This window comes from Paralichthys olivaceus, chromosome 1 (genome assembly GCF_024713975.1).
Source record: "Paralichthys olivaceus isolate ysfri-2021 chromosome 1, ASM2471397v2, whole genome shotgun sequence".
NCBI lineage: Eukaryota > Metazoa > Chordata > Actinopteri > Pleuronectiformes > Paralichthyidae > Paralichthys > Paralichthys olivaceus.
In genome coordinates, this window is record NC_091093.1 from 2,757,257 (window position 1) to 2,777,532 (window position 20,276).

A 20,276-nucleotide genomic window follows, 5' to 3' on the forward strand; every position below is an offset into this window, starting at 1 on the left:
TAATCAATTGGGAAGGTCTAGGTTTAATTCAGAGGGGTTTGGTGTTTTATGTCACAGATGTGGTCAGAAGTTTGTGTTAAACAGCACACGAGCAGCTCTTAAAACAAGAAAAGCTATGAAATGGGGAATGGTATTACTTTAAATATACAAAATGATCTTCTAACAGAACAGGAAAATTGCCACTTGCACAGTTGAAGTAAGCTTGAAACAATGACTGGTACGATGAAATCAAAGTCAGCTAAAAAGTGTATGATGTAGGCTATTGCTTAATTGAACATATTTAATCGTATGCAAATTGGACTTTTTGCAGTGTATCTTCACTTCTTTTCTCTTCCTGCTTCATTTTGCCCTGTGGCTCATTCCCCTCCTTTTATGTCTGAGCAAAATGTAATGTGTTGGTTCGGAGATCAACCTAGTAAAACTCTGAAGTGAAGTGAATTCAGTTTGTAGATGTAATCTAAAAATCATTGTGCTGAGCAACGCTGCATTCAATGAGAACTTCAATGAGACGTGGTGTGCTTGGCCTTAAAGTAGTTCAGTTATGCGAACTCTGCTGCTAGGCATTAGCAGCATTAAAGCTACATATCAAGCATTTTTGCAAACTAACATTTAGGTATAAGATAATGCAGGAAATGTAAAGACATAACCCCAGTTCATCATGGTGGGTCATGATCGTTACCGTGGTGGCAGGTGATCGTGGACTGGCAATACTAAATTGTCATTACTGCTCCCTTCATCTGTGTCAGACATTTTCTTCCATAGAAATTCTTTGATACATCTCTCCATTTATGTGAGACACCGTTTTTCTCTTCGATGTTGTAAATATTCTTATTTTAAGGTTAAGGTTCCTTTATTGCGTCCCATGGGAGAAATCTGTTTTTGAATGCAGGTGCTGCTGCATCAAACCAGACTTTGATTAAAAACATTAAACACTTTAAATAAAGTTTAACATTTGCCTGAGATGATGTGAAGTAATCTGCTCTGCCACGTGCGGCGGCCTCTATCACTCAAGTGTGGGAGGGATCCCTCACATGTGGCTGTCTCTGAGGTTTCTAGGGGTTTTTTTTCTTGCAAAGCATGTTTCACTTTGGTAGTTTCCCCTGGTTATATCAGAGGTCTGTTTAGCAATCAGCACGTTCTTTAGACCAAAGTTCTAAAAAGTTTTAAATCAAAGCTCTGTAATTCAGCTGGATATAAAGCATAACAGCAAGAAATCATGATTGTACTTTGTAGACAAATTGCTTAAGTGATTCTTTGGATGTTACTGCCAGAGATTTGCACCCACGACACCCACTTCTATCACAATGATCTGGCGGGACTGATACTATTCTAACCATCTGGTCAGTGTTGAACCACGGGGGCGCCAGGTGTCGGCAACTGTTGTAATTTATCTGAGGACATAGAAGAAATGTTCAATTCAATGACTGTTAAGCCCCGCCTCCACTGACTGCAGTGCTGTTTGCTTGTTATCCTTGTCCAACTTGCACCAAGCTTGGCACTGCACTTACCTGGACCACTTAGAATACACATGCCATGTGTGAAGCTGATAAGATGAACGGTTTGCATGATATGCATTCAACAAACAAACAGACAGATTTGATGATGGATGGAATTCGAATGCAGATCCATGAAATGTGTCAAAATGAAAACTGATGAGAGAACATAAATGTGGTCTGTTAGGTGCTGTCTCTTTAAGCAGACAGTTTGCCTCTGATTGGCCGGGGTGAGTGTGTTTCAATCGGTGCTGATGTCCTGTGGGATGTTCCACTGGGGCTCCAGAGCAGCAGGTTGCCCCAGACGCACCAGTCCAGTCAGACTGAGTAGCAGGCGGTTTCTGCTCACACGCTGATTTCATGACCTCAGTCTTGCTCTGGCACTCTGAGCGGAGACAACATGAGCACAGTGTCTGAGTCTTTGGTTGGCAGCAGCAGGTCTCTGTCTGCAACCAAGAGACACAAGAGTATCAGAAAGAACTCCAGGAGGATTTATTCAGCGTACCAGGACCAGCAGGGGTGAGTTTGCTCCATCTCCTTTCATTTCATCAGGTGTACTTTTATCAAGATTTCTGGGAAGCCCGTCTGCTCTGCTCCCGTTCATCTCACTCTTTCTCCCTCTCTTTATGGCAGTCGTCTTTCTGAGCTTTAAATGACATCATGCAGGTGATACAATTAGTCACTTCCTGATCATATAGTCAGGGAAAACTATAAAGTGTATTTTCCTGTGTGCTGCGTTACTATACAGTATTTTTCTACGATTCACCAAACTGTGTCAGAAAATGATTGTCCCCACTTCTTCTCATTTATTTAGATATTGATAAGACAAGTCCACTCAATGGTCACTTAAACTGCTGCCGTCTGCAAGACTATATGGCCTTTCTGTGGAGAAACACATGAACAAAAGAACAGGAATGAGTACAAATACAGAAGGAAATAAGGAAGTCAAAAAACATAAAGTAATTCTTCTTTCCATCTCATTTTCGAATTCTTTCATCTAGTTTCTAAAAAAGTGTTGTTGCACAGGACATCTTACACATCAGATGAAAGGTGGTGAAAAATGTTTTGTTATCTTGTGGTCAAAGGTTTTTCACACACTTTGGTCTTATGATCCTTCAGCCTCATTCTGGTCATATTTTAATATAATAATATTGTTGTTACAGTCATGTATCATTTCCTACCTATAATCCTTATTGGGCGCTAATACTATGCAGTTGATATATTCAGTATTGATCAGTATTATACTGGTGGTTTCGAAATACATGACTATTCACCAGCGATCTGCAAATGTTCCTACAGAGAGTCTTCCCATGTACTGATTTAAATTAGAATTAGGTCATTTTCAGTTCACTGCAATGAAACATTGATTCTGAAATCATGTATGAAATAACAACATTTTAAAGTTGTGGATTGGTTATCTCAATGGAATGTTTACCAATTTATAGAACAGTGTGTTCTGTGTGTATCTCTGATTATCTATTTATTTATTCTGATTGCATAAAAAAGGAGTTTTGCCATTAGAACTGACGATTACATGGTAAGATTATAGTGATCAAAATTGTCATGGTTGTTATTGTGGTAAAATGCAGGAGCTGGCAAGTTAAAATGCAGTGTTTTCCAATGTTCACTTTCCCCCTGACAGAGCTTTGAGTGGTCATCAGGACTAGAAAAGCACTATATAAATACAACCATTTACCATTAAGTTGGCTTTGAGTTCAACAATTTATTGAAGCAGGCAAGTACAAATAATGATGTCAAATATAAGCTTACACTGGAAAATCCATAGATAAGTGGGATATAGATTGGTTTATCTTTTTGACAATTGTCTTGAAAGAAACCAAAGAAAAATCAATTTTTACAACTTTTCCCTAATTTTTGGCCACCGGATTCATTTAAGCTCAGTGTGTTGTGAGTTTCTCTCTTCTCCGTTCTGTGTGCATGCGTCACCCCTCCCCACACATATCTAGTGGAGGAGAGACAGGATGACAACATGTCAAGTGCCTATCGTGCAAAATATCAATGGTTACCCTGTCTACCCATGACTAGAATCCACTGTCATTAATCAACTTGCCCTCAGTACTCTTATAAAAATCTAAATACGCCCACGCTTCAGTCTTTGTCTGCTCAGATAGTAAAAATATATCTGTATCTCTGTCACAGCCTTCCCTCATGATTGTACTTCACATAACAAACCCATGCTGCAAAATGTGATGACTGATTGATTGACATGGATGCTCCAAGCCCTTAATGTTATGGCACCATCACACCTTTAGAGCTCATAATACCATATCACCATGTGCCCATGTCAATCAATCAGTCAATTCAATTTTATTTGTATAGGCCAAATTCATAAATCACAAATTGTCTCTTAGGGCTCAACAAGGTGTGACATCCCCCTGCACTTAAACTAAAAAAGATTAACAGGGGGAAAAAAGAGAGATTCACAAGGATGTGAAAGAGATTTGATCCGTAACAGAGCACGTCAACAAAATAACCATATTTACAACATTAATGAGAAAAGACAGTATTTCACATAAATGGAGAGGTGTATCAAAGTTTAAAGTAATAATACATAAAACCATGTCTGACAGAGATGGGGGAGCAGTCATGACAATTGTAATGATAGAGTTATTGCGTAAAACAGTTGTATGTATGAGTAGGCACATTTTATATCCATGCAATCTAGTTAAGTAATAATCCACAATCAGCTGCCACCACGATCACCATCCACAATGTGGATTTCGATCCACCATCATGATCCACGACATCTCCGTGGGGTGATATGGTACTATGAGATCTTTAAGAGGGTGGTGCCATAACTTTAAAGGCTTTGTTTGTCTTTGCGACTTGCTAACTTTGGTTGATTACAGTATTATGGATGTTACTGTGTCTGTTCCATCCCTAATTCCCCTAGTTGCTAATATAATCACTAATTAGTAAATGGACTGCATTTAAACAGCACTTTTCTGGTCCTATCACACACTCAAATCACTTTATACAACAAGTCCCATTCACGCATTCACTCAACTCTTCTATCCACTTCACTTTATCCATTAGACACAGTCAGGGGCAATTTGGGGTTCTTACCTTCTGGTTACTAGACAGCACACTAACTAAATAACCTGCGTTTCCTCCTCATCTCTTTTTTTTCCATTTTTTGCAAAGATTTTGTTGATTTCATTTATGAAAACAGCTGAAAAAGTCTTTCTTTTGGCAAGAAATGTATTTTGAGTGAAGGCTTTCTGCCAGAGTGGCTTTAGGAAGTCAGCTCAGACAAAAGGATGAACAGGCAAAGCCCAGGACTTCCGCAGACTAAGGTTAAAAAACCATTTGACATGTTATTATTATTATTTTCTGTTTTGTTTTTGTCTTGAGCCTGGAAACCTATTTCCGAGCGTTCTTGCAGGTGAACAAATATCTCTCTATCAGAGTTGTCATACTGAACTAAACTATAAACAAATAAGGTAATGCAAATGTGTGTCTGTCGTCGTCTGGGCCAGGTGACATACACATTTATATGCATATATTAGAGGTGAACCTTCGCCTTCTCTTCACTTCCATTGTGTGTGAGCCAGGGGGGAATAAAGCAATCACTTCCTGTGGACGGGCATACATGTATCTCAGTGTGGCTTTGGGTGGAGTTCAACTATGCTGAACTTCGACCTGTAATATTTGCTATAATTCACGTATGTGTGACTCAGCCCTGATCCTGCGGCACATACAGTGAGAGTAATGTAACGAATGTAAATGTACTATGAGAGGACATCACAAACCAAATAAGCCAAGAATAAAATAAGATTCCTTGTATCTTACCATGGAGGGAGCTCACAAAGGTTACCCTGTTTGTTACCAGCTCACTTGAGGAAACAGCGAGTACAAGTTATGGATCAAATTATGACTGACAGTCACTTAACATGGCTACATAAGCATCGTTCCACATAATTGATTGCATATATGTCAAAGATTTGAGTCCTGATGACTCTTGCTATAATACAGTCCCTGAGATGACATTCTGTCTTTTTATCTTTTCTATACAGCGTAACAAAGTGACTAGTTCTCATTGTCCTCTTTGTCTTATACTGCAGCTCCTCTGATGATGAAGATAAGGAGGATGAGCGGGCGGACAGCAATGACCCAGAGGAAATGTTCCAGAACATTCAGTACCAGAAGGAGATCATCGCCAATATTCGGACCAGACCCTGGCCAATGAGACGCAAGCTCAAAGTTCTAAAGTACCCCTCTGTTTCATTGTTTCTTCTGCATCTGCAGACTGGTTGTTAAATGTGTCCCTCCTGTTCTGCTCTTGAACACAAACACACACGCTGTATTTTAAGAGAGGATATATTTTCTTAATGACATTTCTCGAGAAATAAATACGTCATGGATTTTAAAGCAAGTGCACCAGACCCTAAGCACCCACCAAACTGTCAGGAAGGTCTGATGACTGTTTCTCATACAACACATCCATTAATCAACAGTGCTTTTGGAAAGTATGAATGAAGTAGAGTTGAAGAAATGAACTTCTACTAATCTATTACCATAGATTTACCACAACATCCCTTCGATAGTGATACTTCTATAGTTATTTTTCAACATTGAGTTCCTTTAGTTTACAGGAAGTAAAGGTGATTAACTGTAACACTGAGTCATGGAGGTTATGGTGCAATCTCAAGACAATACAGTGGAGATGTACACATTTAGGTTTGCTGCACTGAATAAATTAAATCCTTCTTGTCTTTCCGAAAACAGTTTCTCCATGTAACCCACAGACTTCACATACAATAGTATTCACAGGGACTATTTTTTTAGCTTGAACTTTTTCAGTTTGTCATTATTTCACAACTCAGGCAGGATCTGAGATCGTATATAAAGATGGATGACATGTCTCCACTTCCCCCGGCTGCACAAAAACAATATCAAAATATCCCAGATAGTCGTGCTTCCATTCTGCACTGGTGACATCATTTTAGGGAGTGGAGCTGCAGTATAAAGGTCCTGCTGATTTGAAAACTTGCAAGTCAGTCTCAGCTGTCAATCATGATGTCCCACTCTGTTTATATAGCATCAAATAACTAATTTAAACCAAACTTATCTAAACATACATCAGTGGGATGGGAATGACCTCAAATGAAACAGTTAATTGACTGTGAACTTTGATTTATTTTGTTTGATCCACATGCCACTCATTTCTTTCATGCCATGTAATGTCCTTAAGGTGCAGACATTATGGGTGGGACAACACAACACCATCATTTTCATCTTATAGCAATCCATGTCTAGTCATGATCTGTGCTTCAATTACCAAATGATTTGCGAAATTCATTTTGGAGGAATGTTAGCTGGCAACATTTTCTCCAGCACCAGTTGTGTTAGGTGGACAGAGAGTGTTCTGAGACTTTAGGGAAATATGATTACGTCTGGTTTGGGGTGACTGGGTTGGTTGTACAGACTCAGCTACATCCCAACTTTGTTTTCAACTTGGAGTCTCATTGTTTGATTCACTTACATCACTTACTCCTATTTAGAGACAGACCCCACAGAGCTGAATAGATCAGGCAGAGGACTGATAAACATCTTAACTTTATACTGTATAGCAAGGGACAGCTGGACCAGCTGGACTTTACTAATACTGGGCTCATTCACCAACTGTTCTCTGGAAGAAATTTCCTCCTAAAACCCCTGAAAATTCTGACATTCAGCAATGTTTGTTTATCTGGGATTTGTTGTACAGATTTTAGTAAGGTAGACATATTATACTTGTTTTTGGGGTTTATGATTATATTTTGGGTTATTACTTGAAGAGGTTTACAGGCTCTAAAGTTCAAAAAGCCTTTACTTTCTTCGTACTATCCGTTGTCGCAGCATCCCACATCCCCCCTCGCAAAAAACCCAGTCTGCTGTGATTGGCCAGCCGGTGTAATTGGTCGACTTCTTCCAGCGTGTATTGGAAGTGTCAGCACAGAGCTCCATAAAAAATCTTAAAAAGTCCTCCATTAAAATCAACAAAATTAAAGTATTAAATTAACTTAAATTTCCCATAAATTTGTTACAAAGTATTCAATTTACAGGCGTTGCATTTAATGCTGAGTGTCCTACAATAAAAACACCTTTAAAACTATAGTCCTGAGACACTGACAGTTTTATGTTTTTAAAAGCTTAACACCACAGCTCACTCAATAACCAGTCTTGCAGATCAATGGTCAGGTCTGGAACTGCAATGAGCCTGGGATGCCTGACAGTAATGTCTCTCCATGTCAGTTGTAGTGTGTGGAGCAGTCACACAGTGATTTATCATTTAGATTCCTTTAGGCTACACTGTAGTGTTAGAGAACACACCGCCGACACTAACGTTACCTGGGCTCTGCTGGTAGGTGGCCTGTGTTTATACGTTCTGCTCACTGTGGCAAATCCGAACTTTCTTGTGAGGTTTACTGAAAGGATAAGTGAGCACTTCATGAATTTTTTGCGACACAATATGTGATCGCAAACAAGTTTTATGTTTAAGTCAATGAAGCTTCATTGGCAGACATGACCATAACGTTGTACAACAAACAAGCTTATTAACAAACACACTAATTATGATTATAGTAACAAAAACAACAATGGTAATAACAATGAAAATTGTGAATGAACAGGATATTAACAAACCACCAAAAGAACATAACACGTGTGTCTATATATATGCACCGTCAGGAAGTGTTACAATGTTACTATAATGGCGATTTGTCCTCAAACTTGATTAGAAAATATATAAAACTCAAAACAAAAAGCCACTGAGGCAGCTGAGGAGTAAATCTTGCTCAGGGAATAACTCCATTGTCCAGACAGGTGTCATGTTTTGTGTGGTTTATTTTTACATTTTTGCAAACATCAAACAAAAGGCAATGGCTTTCTCTCTTGCCCTGATAAAAAAACCATGACTTCCTGGTGCCTGGCTTCCTATGCCTGCCTAACCATATATAATATCACCTGGTGCTTAGTACCTTCAAAAGTATAAACTACAAAAATGAACAAAAAATAGCTAAAAATATGACTATTGCTTTATATAATAAGTATTGTTATTATTCTAAAGGCATAATCAAAGTAGTAATCTTAAACAAAACTAAAATACAAATGTTTAACTATTAAACACTAAAGCTCCAACAATTACCCTCACTCAATTGTATTATTATGATATCTTATTAAGCTTAATAATAGTTGTAAATTATCTTCTATCAAAAATATGTTTCAATATTTTTCAGGTCTTGAAGGTCCAGTGTGTAAGATTTAGGTGAAAGGGATCTATTGGCAGATATTTAATGTAGAATAATCCTCATGATGTTTTCACTACTTTGTTTAATCTAAATTGTAAGAATTGTAGTTTTCTTCACCCCAGAAAAGGTCCTTTATATTTAAATACTTTATATTTACATTGAGGGGACCCTCTCTACGGAGGCTGCCATATTTTTTACATTAGTCCAGACTGAACAAACTAAACACTTGTTGAGTTTTTATGAAAACTGAAGTTTACCACAGGTTCTTTTTCATGTTTGGAAGAGGAGGGTGAGGTGAGGGGTGTTCAGCTGCAACATGCAATTTCAACACTAGATTGTTGAAATGGTACCTTTAAATAAAAAAATTTAAAGGTCTAAAAAGGGCCAAAAAAAGTATTAAATTTGACTTTTAAAATGATACAAGAACCCTGAGGCTGGAGTGCAAAAAAACTATTTTGAACCGCACCAGTTTCACATTGAGTTCAACAAAGTGGAGCCGGTGGTCCCATTAATTCACAACCAAGACTGGAGCAGGATATTTCAGAGTGGTAAGTAATATTGTTATTGTTACTATTTCTCTCCATCACATGTATGCTGACTAAATTGTATATTACTGTGTTTAGGCTAACTGCAAAAGAATGCATACGGATTAAAAAAAAAAAAAAAAGAAGAAAGTTAATGCTAACAACTAGTACAAGCAGTCACTAAGTTATGTTGCTAACTACCTGGTAACATCATTTGCACACAGTTAACGTTAAATGCAATACAGTGAAGTACAACTCGGTTGTATTGAATCACATAGGCTCAGGAGGTAGAGCGGGTTGTCCTCTAAGCAGAATGGTTAACGATTCAATCCCTGTCTCCCCCATTCCACGTGCCTGAGTGTCCTTGGACAAGATACTGAACCCCAAATTGCCCCTGACGGCTGTGCCAGCAGTGTATGAATGATGTGATGGAGAAAATGCTGAACATAGACGCACAGTATGAATGAGTGTGTGAATCGGTGAATGGCAAAAACTGTATCAAGTCATCAAGACTAAACTCCTGTATAAATACAGACCATTTACTATATACAAAAATGTAATAGAATGCAAGTTTTTAATTTCAACTCAAATAATGTCTCATTCTCTTCCCACAGGTGCCTCTGACACCTCGTCTACCGCAGCTTTGTAAGCCCACTAGAGACGGACAACCCACTACAGCATGGTCACCAACCTTAGTCGAGATCTACCACCCTGATTTCTCCCAAAAAACCCACTCAGGAGGGTCATATTTATAATTATTTTGGGAATTTCCGTTAAAGGCTGAATGTACGAGCATAAATATACACAGAGAGAGGCAGTTGTGCAACTTTATCTGTTCAATGCACAATATTCACATTAATATCAATTCATATTTACAGCATCTGTTCAATGCACGACTTTTAGCTTCAGTTCAATGAAATGTTCTGCAGAGGAGCTGCTACTGCTTTTACACAGGCTTTGCCTTGAATATGGCCATAAATATAATTATTTCCTTGTATACAAGTGTATGTAGTTCTGTGTACTCCAAAAAATACCAGTACTATACAGTATGAAGCCGTGCATCTTTCGCCAGCAGAGGACACACAGCTGATCTGTGTAGAACCAGTCAGTGAGTCCAGAGCAGGTGAAGACGGTCGAGATTGACCCTTACAGTGTAGACTGTTACTTCTGGAAAAAGAACTAACTCTCTGATTCTGAGACAGGAAATGACCCACAAGATGCAACTGCACACAGTTCACAAGTCTGTGTCCAGATTAGACCGCAGGTCATATTTTCCCAGCCCCCTGTGCTCGTTCTAAATATGCTTGTTTGCTCTGTCTGTGTTGATGCTCTGGAGCTACTTCAGAATTAGTCCTTGTCATTAGTGAGTCCTCTTCAAACTGTGCAGAGCTTTTTATGAACAGTCTGATACAGAGTGAAGTTAGAAAACTTTGTGTTCATCTTACCTGGTTTATCTGTAGTGAAGATCTTAAAGTCAATGTTTTTTAATTAAATAAAACTGAATTTGCTTTAAAACTGTTCACGTGTGGCTTATATAATAGTTTGAATTATCTATTTAACTGTTGCTTCTTGCTTTAATGTCTTGACCTTACCCTGTAAAGTGCCTTGAGATGATGCATATTATCATTTAGTGCTATACAAATAAAACGTAATTGAATACAATTTAAGCTGTAAAGTTCAAAATATTATTAATTATATAAATATTTTTAATTCAGCTCAATAGAAAGCATTGTAGCAACAGAACAAACAAATTAACAAACAGGAAGTGACTCTGTGAATATTGTTGCCATGATGGAGATCCGCACCTGTGCTGTGTGTCTGTGTCTCAGTCTACTATGCTGAGATAAAAATAATCAGTATCAAAATGAACTTAATATAGGATGTAGAAAAATACATGTTCAACTCAGACTTAAAGCACCTTGCCCCGCCCCCACTGACTGCTACAGAGCACTGGTTGTCTGTTTACGAAATTATTAGTAATATATTATATTCGTCAATGTTGAACGATGTGTGTCCAAATCACATAAAGTATAACTTGCATTCAGGATCACTCAGAATACACATGCGAGCGAGATATGCATTTTACATACTGACAGAAAGACGTTTATGGAATTAGCAGGTAGATTAAATTAAATTTGGCTTCGCCGTATATGCCATCCCTCACATGAGCACTTCATGTGCGCACGCACGCACACACACACACAAAATGAACTGAACACCACTCTGCTGTGTATAGGTGGCCACTGACACAGAAACAGAGCAGACTAGATCATAGACACACAGACCACATGTCAATTTCTCTAAAAAGTCATAATAATTAGTTTTGACCTCTTTACAGTCACTAGGGGGAAACAAGGGGACAGTCAACAGAAAAGAAAGAGACAGAGAGCGAGATGTTGTCATTCAACACTAAGTGTGAAGACCACATGTAATTGAACGAGTAGATGTGCACGCCGAGCCAGAGAGAACGACAGCAGATAGAGAGCTTCCAAGATGTGCTGAGTATGTGCCATGGATAACAGGTTTTATAGTGGCAGTTTGTTAGGACTGGAAAAGGTTTTATTGCCATCATCTAGGATGGGATACAAGTCTGCATTTTTATAACTGTTTTAATTTCAAACTAAATGTCTGCGATTGCTCTGACTGCAGCAGCTCACATTTTACATTACAAATCATTTTTATCCGCACATGACAAATTTGAGTTTGTTGACGCAAACCTCAGCCCTAAACTAAAAACATGATATCACAAAATAAACCATGTCCATATCCAACTGTAAAAGCTGCAGTTGCTTTCCATGGGTGAGGCGTGTGTCCAGTGCACGTTGAATGGCTGCATTAATTACAACATGGATCATATAGCCCTCTGAATTGTCCCCAGTGCTGTGACAGGATGGGCTGGTTTCACTGTCTTATGAGCTGTAAACCTGCAGAATTTATTTTAATGGGAGCAATCTGCTGTAACTGGTTTTAGAGAAATGAAGGTAAACAGTGATTTTAAAATGTTAAAACATCAGTTTTCAATAGTAGGCATTTTTAAATACACAGTTACCCTATTTATCTACAGGAGGTGGACAAAATAACAGTTACCTTGGTGCTTCTCACCAGATTTACATGGCAGCAACTGCTAAACATACTGAGAAATACAGTATGTGTTCCATTAACAAATATGGATCATAACATGACACCGCGTCAGTGTTACTAGTTGTATTACATCCAAAACTCTGTACCTCAAGTGTTAAGTGGATTGATATTTCAGACTTAAAGTTCGTGTTAAATATGACTTACAACCTGGAACACAACAATACAACTGCTGATCAAAGAATTTGAGCTTCAACCACTGAGCATGATGTCAAATTGCTGCCTTGTAAATATGCTAAATAAAAAAGAACACAAATAATGAAATAAAGATTGCAATGAGAGCTGACACAAACAATATCAATATGAATGACAAAAAATATCGAACAAAAAGAGGTAATGTGCAAAGGAATTTACATTAAATGAGGTAAATGACCCACATACCTGGTCCACCCAACCGGCTCCATTTGTCTAAACAACTGACCAACCATATTTCCTAAACAATTTCAATAGTGTATCAAAGCCAAACTCATTACGGATCCTGAACTACAGATCAACTGGTGACAATCTGTGTGATGAAGTGCTGGAAAAAGTTGTCTATCATTCAGTCATTATCAGCAGACAGAGCACAAACTAGCAGTCTATTTATATGATTTGAGCTGATATGCATTTTAATGAAAATGGAACAAGAGCCTTTGTCTTTAGAAATATTTTTTATCCTCAGCTATAAAACCAAAGATATAGAATAATTATGGCTCTTAGTTCCAGAGGCCTGACAAGGACACTGGGTTTTTTACTGGATGTATTCTACCAGATAGGGTATTATTTCTGTGCAAATGTTTCCCTATGCTGTTGTCATTTCACATCAACTGCTCTGGAAGGGCTGTTGGATTACTGGCTGCCACAGTTAAGCAGGCAGCAACATACTGAAAGACCCATCCCTAGCTAGTCATCATCCACCTATGGTAGACACATTAGGTCCATCAGATACATTTAGAGATTGTTCTTCTATTGTCTTTATTTATCTCTTAGAATAGAGATCAAAAAAAAAAAAACATGTATAGTAATGAATATATTTATTTATGTGCTTTTCTTAATACAAACCAAAGAATCAAATCTATTTACTCTATTGTAAATTAAATCACTTTTTCCTATGAGGGGCAATTCAGGGTTCAGCATCTTGCCCAAGGACACTTTGGCATACAGATGGAAAGACTGGCATTGAACTGCTGACTTTCTGGTTGGAGGATGACCGCTCTACCCCTCAGCCACAGCAGCCCATAAGCAATTTTTATAAATGAGACCCTGGGACATTTACCTGTGGCCTTTGGTGTGTTGTGGCTTAAACAGTAAGCTTGACCAATGATGATATAATAACCAGACATTTGTTGATGAACCCTCAACTTTTTGCATTTCACACCTGCTAAAAGTAGAAAATGTGAATTGTGTTTCAGTAATAGCGTAGTCCCCATTCTAAACAGCCTGTTGCTTGGCCTGTGGTAATGCTCAGAAGCTGCTTCAGAATTATTCCTTGACATAAGTAAACCAAGTTCTACGATATACTGTCACTTGTTATTGCTTGTGTGTGTGTATCTATAGTGCAGAGTGAAGTAAGAATTTGCAATAATCCTATCTTGTATATGTACAATAATCCTATCTTGTATATCTGCAATGAAGATTGTTTTCACATGTGTGGTGTATATATATATAAGTTTGAATGATTAATAGAACTGCTATTTATTTTCCATGCATTACATGTCAGCTCTTTCAGGCCTGTTAAGAAATGAACACAATCTTCAGACCCAAGTTCACAACCTGTTTCCACTTCTTATAAAGCATTTTATAGTTAATTTGTTTTCATTTATTTTTATGTTTATTAATATTCAAGTGTCCAAAACTTGGCACTGCACTTTCACGCCGCTTCTTCACATACCAAGCTTGAAGCCATTTAGATAAACCACTCACAAGATATTAGTTCCACATATAGACTGACAGACAGACAGAGATGAGGTCAGCAGAGCATGTAGCATGTAGATAGAAACAGGAGTCCTCATATATAATAAAGATACCACCCTGACCTGTGTGTGTGTCTGTGTGTGTGTGTGTGTGTGTGTGTGTGTGTGTGTGTGTGTGTGTGTGTGTGTGTGTGTGTGTGTGTGTGTTGTGTGTTCTTTAGGCAAGCCAGAGAGATTGTTCTGAAGTATGAGGGCCGACTGACCAGAACCAGAGGCTACCAGACTGCAGGAGCTGATGTACGTATATTTCATTCATACAGTGTCACCCACTCATTTCTTCAACAATGTACTAATACATAATATAATACCATATAATACTATACCATGCTAATACAACCACAGGACTCATATATAAAGTATTCAACCGAAACACTGCTCATTCATTTTGAATCTGGTGAACTGCATTGTGATGCTGTCCCATTGCTCGGGTGCTTTGGGAGCAGTGTGTATTTTAACCTTTTGTTTTTTAAGTTTTTCTTTTTCTTCTCTGCATATGTAGAAACCACAGAAACGAACTGACTCTAACTGAAAGTTACTGGATTGCAGCCAATCAGGGGTGACTCCTGAATAGTTTCTTTAATGTCAACTAGTTTAAAATAATTCTTGTACTCCTGAGGGTTTTTATTTAGACTGGGCCAGCCCACCAAATTTTAATTTGTCGCGCCACAATTTTCATGTTAATCCATGTCATCATTTTTTTGTAATCCTGCTAACTAATGGACGGACAAACAGATGAAAACATAAACTCTGAGCAGACATTCTTACAAAGATGGCTCTGCTCTGGCTGACCTGACACCCTCTTTCCTACAGCGAGTCACTGTGGGCAACTTCAGTGATATATGTGCTCTGTGCTGTAGGACCACAACTCTGTGTACTCTGTCTGACTGTGTGCTGTGAGGAGCACCTTAGTGTCATTTCACTGCACTGCAGTAACTTGACCATGCGGAGCCAGAATAATAAAACATGTTGGATTTCTTTCTACAGCCTGCTGAGTTCAGATTTTTACAAAGATTGTGGGCTTAACACACACACACACACACACACACACACACACTGCAGATCTGTATGTCTGTATTGCATACACACATATGGGAAGGGTGGCCTGAAAGAAAGAGCTGTGCAGCTGTGCAGCAGCAGCATGAGTGAATTTATAGCCTGTTGTTATAGCTCAGTTTAATTAAAATGTTCAGGCTGCTCAAGCTCCATTAGAATAAATTGACTTTTAGTGAGCGGTCTGCTGATATGGTATTAATTCTACAGTTAGGCTCCCAGTTAATCGACTATCAGAGTCATTGGTCTGCCTGACCTCATCTTAATTAATAATCATCTCAGTTTTGATTTTATGTTCAAAACAAATGTCACCATCTTAAGTTGTCATTAATCTCTGTCACCACGGTTTTTATCATTGCTTCAAGTATATATAGTTATTAGATATGAGTCATGGAAAATATAGCAATGTGCTGCATTTCTATAGATGTGTTTGTCTTTTAGTTGTTTCAGTAAGTCAGAAGATTCTTTTTTTTCATTTATCTGTTATTAACACTGCTTCTACTCCTATTTCTCTTGCAGCTGCTGAAGAAACTTTCCCGTGTCCTATACAACATTGTGGTTCTGTTCATTCCCTGGGAAGTGAGGATCAAGAAAATTGAAAGTGAGTTGTCTGTTTCTTTATTAACATTACTGATAATCATCTTTTGTAAAGCTCAGTCATATGTAGGGGTGTTTCAAACCCTTCTACTCTCAGGTATAAGTTCTTAACTCAGGGATGGGCCACTTTGATGACAGAGAGGGCAACAAAAATGTTATCTTTACTGCCAGAGGACCAGACCATGTGTGACCGTGCACCTTCACCTGTAGTAATCTTTCAATTACACGATTGTCAGCGATGAGGCCGATAACAGCCCCTGTTCCTGGGCCCGAGTCTGCAGTAGGGTTCACGTCAGCCTGACCCCTGAGGCCAGCGTGCACCCTTGGTCCTGATACAGGACCTGGTACAGGAGCAGACATCGGTGGCGAGACTGACGCCTGTTACTGTCCCTGGGTCCAAGCCATGCTACTGGACAATATCAGTTTAAGTTTAATCAATTTATGTTTGCCATTTCTGTTGATTAATAAAAAAGTGGTGCCAGGCTGTTGAATGGTTGTGTTTGGAGACCATCATTGCAAGAGACTTTGCCACATGTTTATTTTGGCACTCATCCACAAGTGGATCAATGTGAAGTTCTGTTTTAAAGAGATAGTTTACTTGAAAAATTCAAATTCACTCATTATCTACTAATTTCTATGCTGATGGAGGGGTGGGTGAACAAAACACTTTTGGGATTCTCAGGTGTAAACAGCGTTGCAGCCAAATCCAATACAATTGAAGGAAATGGTGATCACATCTTCAAACGTAAAAAAAAGCAGAAAAACATATCATGCCTCCATATGTACACCAGCAGGAAAGCCACAGTTATATCATTAAAGGGATAGTTCACCAGAAATTTAATTTCACAAATTTTCACCGCTATGGGGATGGAGGGGTGGGTGAAGTATTTGAGTCCATAAAATACTGTGGGAGTTTCAGGGATAAAAAGGGTTGCAGCCAAATCTAATATCCCAATCCACTGAGGCTGTGGCTGAGGTATCCTTGGCCAAGATGCTTGAGTGGTCATCAAGACTAGAAAAGTGCTATATAAATACAAACCACTTTCCATTTATAATTGAGGTAACTGGTGACCACTTTTTCAAAAGAAAAAAAACATAACATGCCTCCATACTGCTTTTGTGGTGTCATCTAAATGTCCTGAAGCTCCAGACATTCAAATTCGACTTGAAACAGCTAACGCACAACACGCACATGCCCATAAAGGAGAGCTTGTGTGCAGTGTTTCCGGTGTATGTGTGAACGTGAATACGGCTCCAGATGAGGATATCAGAGGATTTTTAGGCTAAAAACATGGTGTAAATGACATTTCTTTGTCATCTTATCATCTCTACAGCAATGTTTCACCATCTGACAAGGGCTTCTGTGCTTTAGCAAGCTCAAGAGAAAAAGAATAAGGATTCCTCCATAGTTGTGGCTTTTGCAAAAAGGCTTTTTTGTCAATGTATTTTTTCTTGTCACTAGACAAAGTGAGTAGACAAAGTACACTCTGGTGTACACTCCTGTGGTTCTGGGTGATCTCAAGACTAAGACAATGAAGTAGTACTCAACACACTCATTTACTGGAGCGGTATAATAGTGTACACTCTGTAGTCACCATCTTGCATTCTCTGTCCACTCTTGCTCTCCATTTGTGACGTATCAACTAGAACAGTGCTACCCAGTGGTATGAAGCAGCGGGCGTTAAAATGTCAGAACAACACACTCAGTTGGGGATACTTCCCTTGTCATCTCCCCTAGACGTCAACGTATTGGATGGTCATCTCCTGTGCAAGATTCATCACCACACCCAACTAGTACGGATCGAGTTTTCTGACCACCACACAGAGATGATCATCTTCCACCTGTTTTCTACATCTGTGCACCCTCTAATCCTGGGCTTCCATGTCTCTGCAAGCGCAATCCTCATATCAACTGGTCCTCCGGAGAGATCCAGAGATGTATGAGGAGTTGTTTTCCCCCTCAGAACAGTCCTTCTACCCCCTCTGTCACAGCTGTCCCTGTGGAAAGGAAGACCCCTGATCTTTCCACTGTTCCAGCTTGTTACCACAATCTCTGGGAGGTGTTCAGTAAGGTGCGGGCAACGTCACTACCACCTCACTGGCCCTACGACTGCGCTATTGACTGCTCTCCAGAACTGCGCCTCCCAAGGGCCACCTATACTCTTTGTCTGCCCCTGAGACCAAGGTCATGCAAGAATACATCGGTACCTCATCAGCTGCTGGTATCATAAGATCTTCATTGTGTCCTGCAGGGGCAGGGTCCTTCTTTGTTGATGAGAAAGAAAAAACCCTCCGTCCATGTATAGACTACCATGGATCACCTCTCTCTTATCTCATCAGCTTTCGAACTGTTGAATGGAGCCAAGATCTTTTCCAAACTGGATGCTAGAAAAGCTTATCATTGAGTAGTGATTCATAATGTCCACCCCCAGTGGACATCACCTGGTGATGCCGTTTGAACTGACAAATGCCCCAGCCATGTTCCAAGCCCTGGTTAATGATGTCCTCCGGGACATGTTAAATATTGATGTCTTTGTCTACTTGGACAATATCCTCATCTTCTCCCCCACCGAGGCCACCCATGTTCACCTCGTTCGGTAGGTTCCCCAATGCGTCCTGGAACATCAGTTATATGTAAAGGCAGAAATGTGTGACTTCCACCTTACAATCATGTCTTTCCTGGGATTTGTGTCAAAGGGGGAGATTTACATGGATCCCGCCAAGGTTAGTGCAGTGTCAGAGTGGCCCATTCCATTTAACCAGAAACAAGCTCAGCGTTTCATGGGGTTCGCTAACTTTTCAAACGTTTATTAGGAACCTCAGCTCAATTGTGGGCTCTCTGCATGCATTAACCTAACCTAAAACCAGTTCCCAGTGGTCCAGGGCAGCAGGCCTAGCTTTCCAAAGACTCAAAACAAGTTTCTCTTCAGCTCCTGTTCTGTCACTATGGATCCTCACCTGTAGTTGGTGGTTGAGAAGGAAGACTCCAACTTGGGAGTTGGACTTGTCATTTCTCAACTGTCCTCCGAGGATGGATGTCTACATTCCTACAGAAAGGCTTCTGTCTTGCAAGCTCTCCCCGGCAGAACAGAACTATGATGTAGGGGACCAGGATCTCCTCACCATCACGGTGGCCTTGAATGGCAGCACTGGCTGGAGGGCTCTGATCACCCCTTCCTCGTGTGGACTGGCCACAAGAATCTGGAGTATCTGTAAGCTGAAAATGGCTTAATCCTTTGCAGGCAAGGTGGGCCTTTTTCTTCACCCGATTTCTTCTCACTGGGTCTTATCGCCCAGGTTCCAAGAACCAGAAACTGGATGCACTCTCCAGGCTGCACAATCCTGATGAAACTCAAGACTCATCCTCCATCCTACCTCCCTCCTGTGCGGTGGGAGCAGTGACATGGGACGTGGAACGACATGTAAGGCGGGCTCTCACTAACATTCAGTTTCCAGTCGGGTGTCCACAGAACTGGCTTTCTGTTCCCTCTGCCTTGCGCTCCTATGTCATCAGCTGTGCCCATGCTTCTCTTCTCACCTTTCATCCGGGTATTAAGAAGACTCTTTTCATGGTCTGACAGTGGTTCTGGTGGTCTTCCATGGAGTGGGAAATAAAATATGAGTATGAGTATGTGGCAGCCTGCCCAGTGTGCACCTGGTGCAAGATCTCCAGACACCCCGCCACTGGCCTCCTCCACCCTCTGCTGGTACCCTCACAACCCTGGTCTGACATCTCCCTGGACTTTGCCACTGGCCTCCCAACATCTAAAAGTAACACCACCATCCTCATGGTGGTGGATCAATTCTCTAAGATGGCTCATTTAATTTCTTTACCTTAGTTTTCCTCCAATAAGAGATGGTGGAGGTTCTCCTCTCCTATGTGTTCCGTATCAATGGCCTCCTTAGAGATATGGTGTCAGACCAGGGCCCCCAGTTCATGTCTATCCACACAGGACCTTCCCTCCGAGGGATAACACATAACCTGGCTCCACGTTTTGTGGGACCTTATCCTGTTTCCAAGATTATTTTAACGAGTGGCTGTCAGTTTATGCCTCCCCAGGACTATGAGGATTAATCCTACATTCCACATAAGCAGTCAGGCCAGCCAAGAAGAGCCCACTGGTTTCCTCCTCCAGAGCCCCTCGGCCCCCCCAGCTCATTGATGGAGACCCTGTGTAGAAACATCAAACAGAGGGGCCAACTCCGACAATACTGAATGTCACGTCTCCAAGATAGTTGAAGTCATGTTTTCTTTTCTTTTCCTGTGTT

The 20,276-nt window shown here is 40.0% G+C and overlaps 1 protein-coding gene across 3 annotated transcripts in view; it reads left to right on the plus strand.

Moving 5' to 3' along the window:
- LOC109624887 (transmembrane channel-like protein 3) overlaps positions 1–20,276 on the plus strand; it is a 48,952-nt gene that overhangs the window by 11,654 nt on the left and 17,022 nt on the right. For 2 of the 3 annotated variants that reach the window (XM_020079808.2, XM_069525896.1), the window contains exons 1-4: positions 1,782–2,012; positions 5,579–5,725; positions 14,522–14,597; positions 15,930–16,011. In XM_020079808.2, the coding sequence (XP_019935367.2) occupies positions 1,894–2,012; positions 5,579–5,725; positions 14,522–14,597; positions 15,930–16,011 (424 nt within the window). In that variant the 5' untranslated portion in view covers positions 1,782–1,893. Of the gene's footprint in view, positions 1–1,781; positions 2,013–5,578; positions 5,726–14,521; positions 14,598–15,929; positions 16,012–20,276 lie in introns of those variants that run through there. The other variant, XM_069525942.1, reaches the window with a different exon arrangement.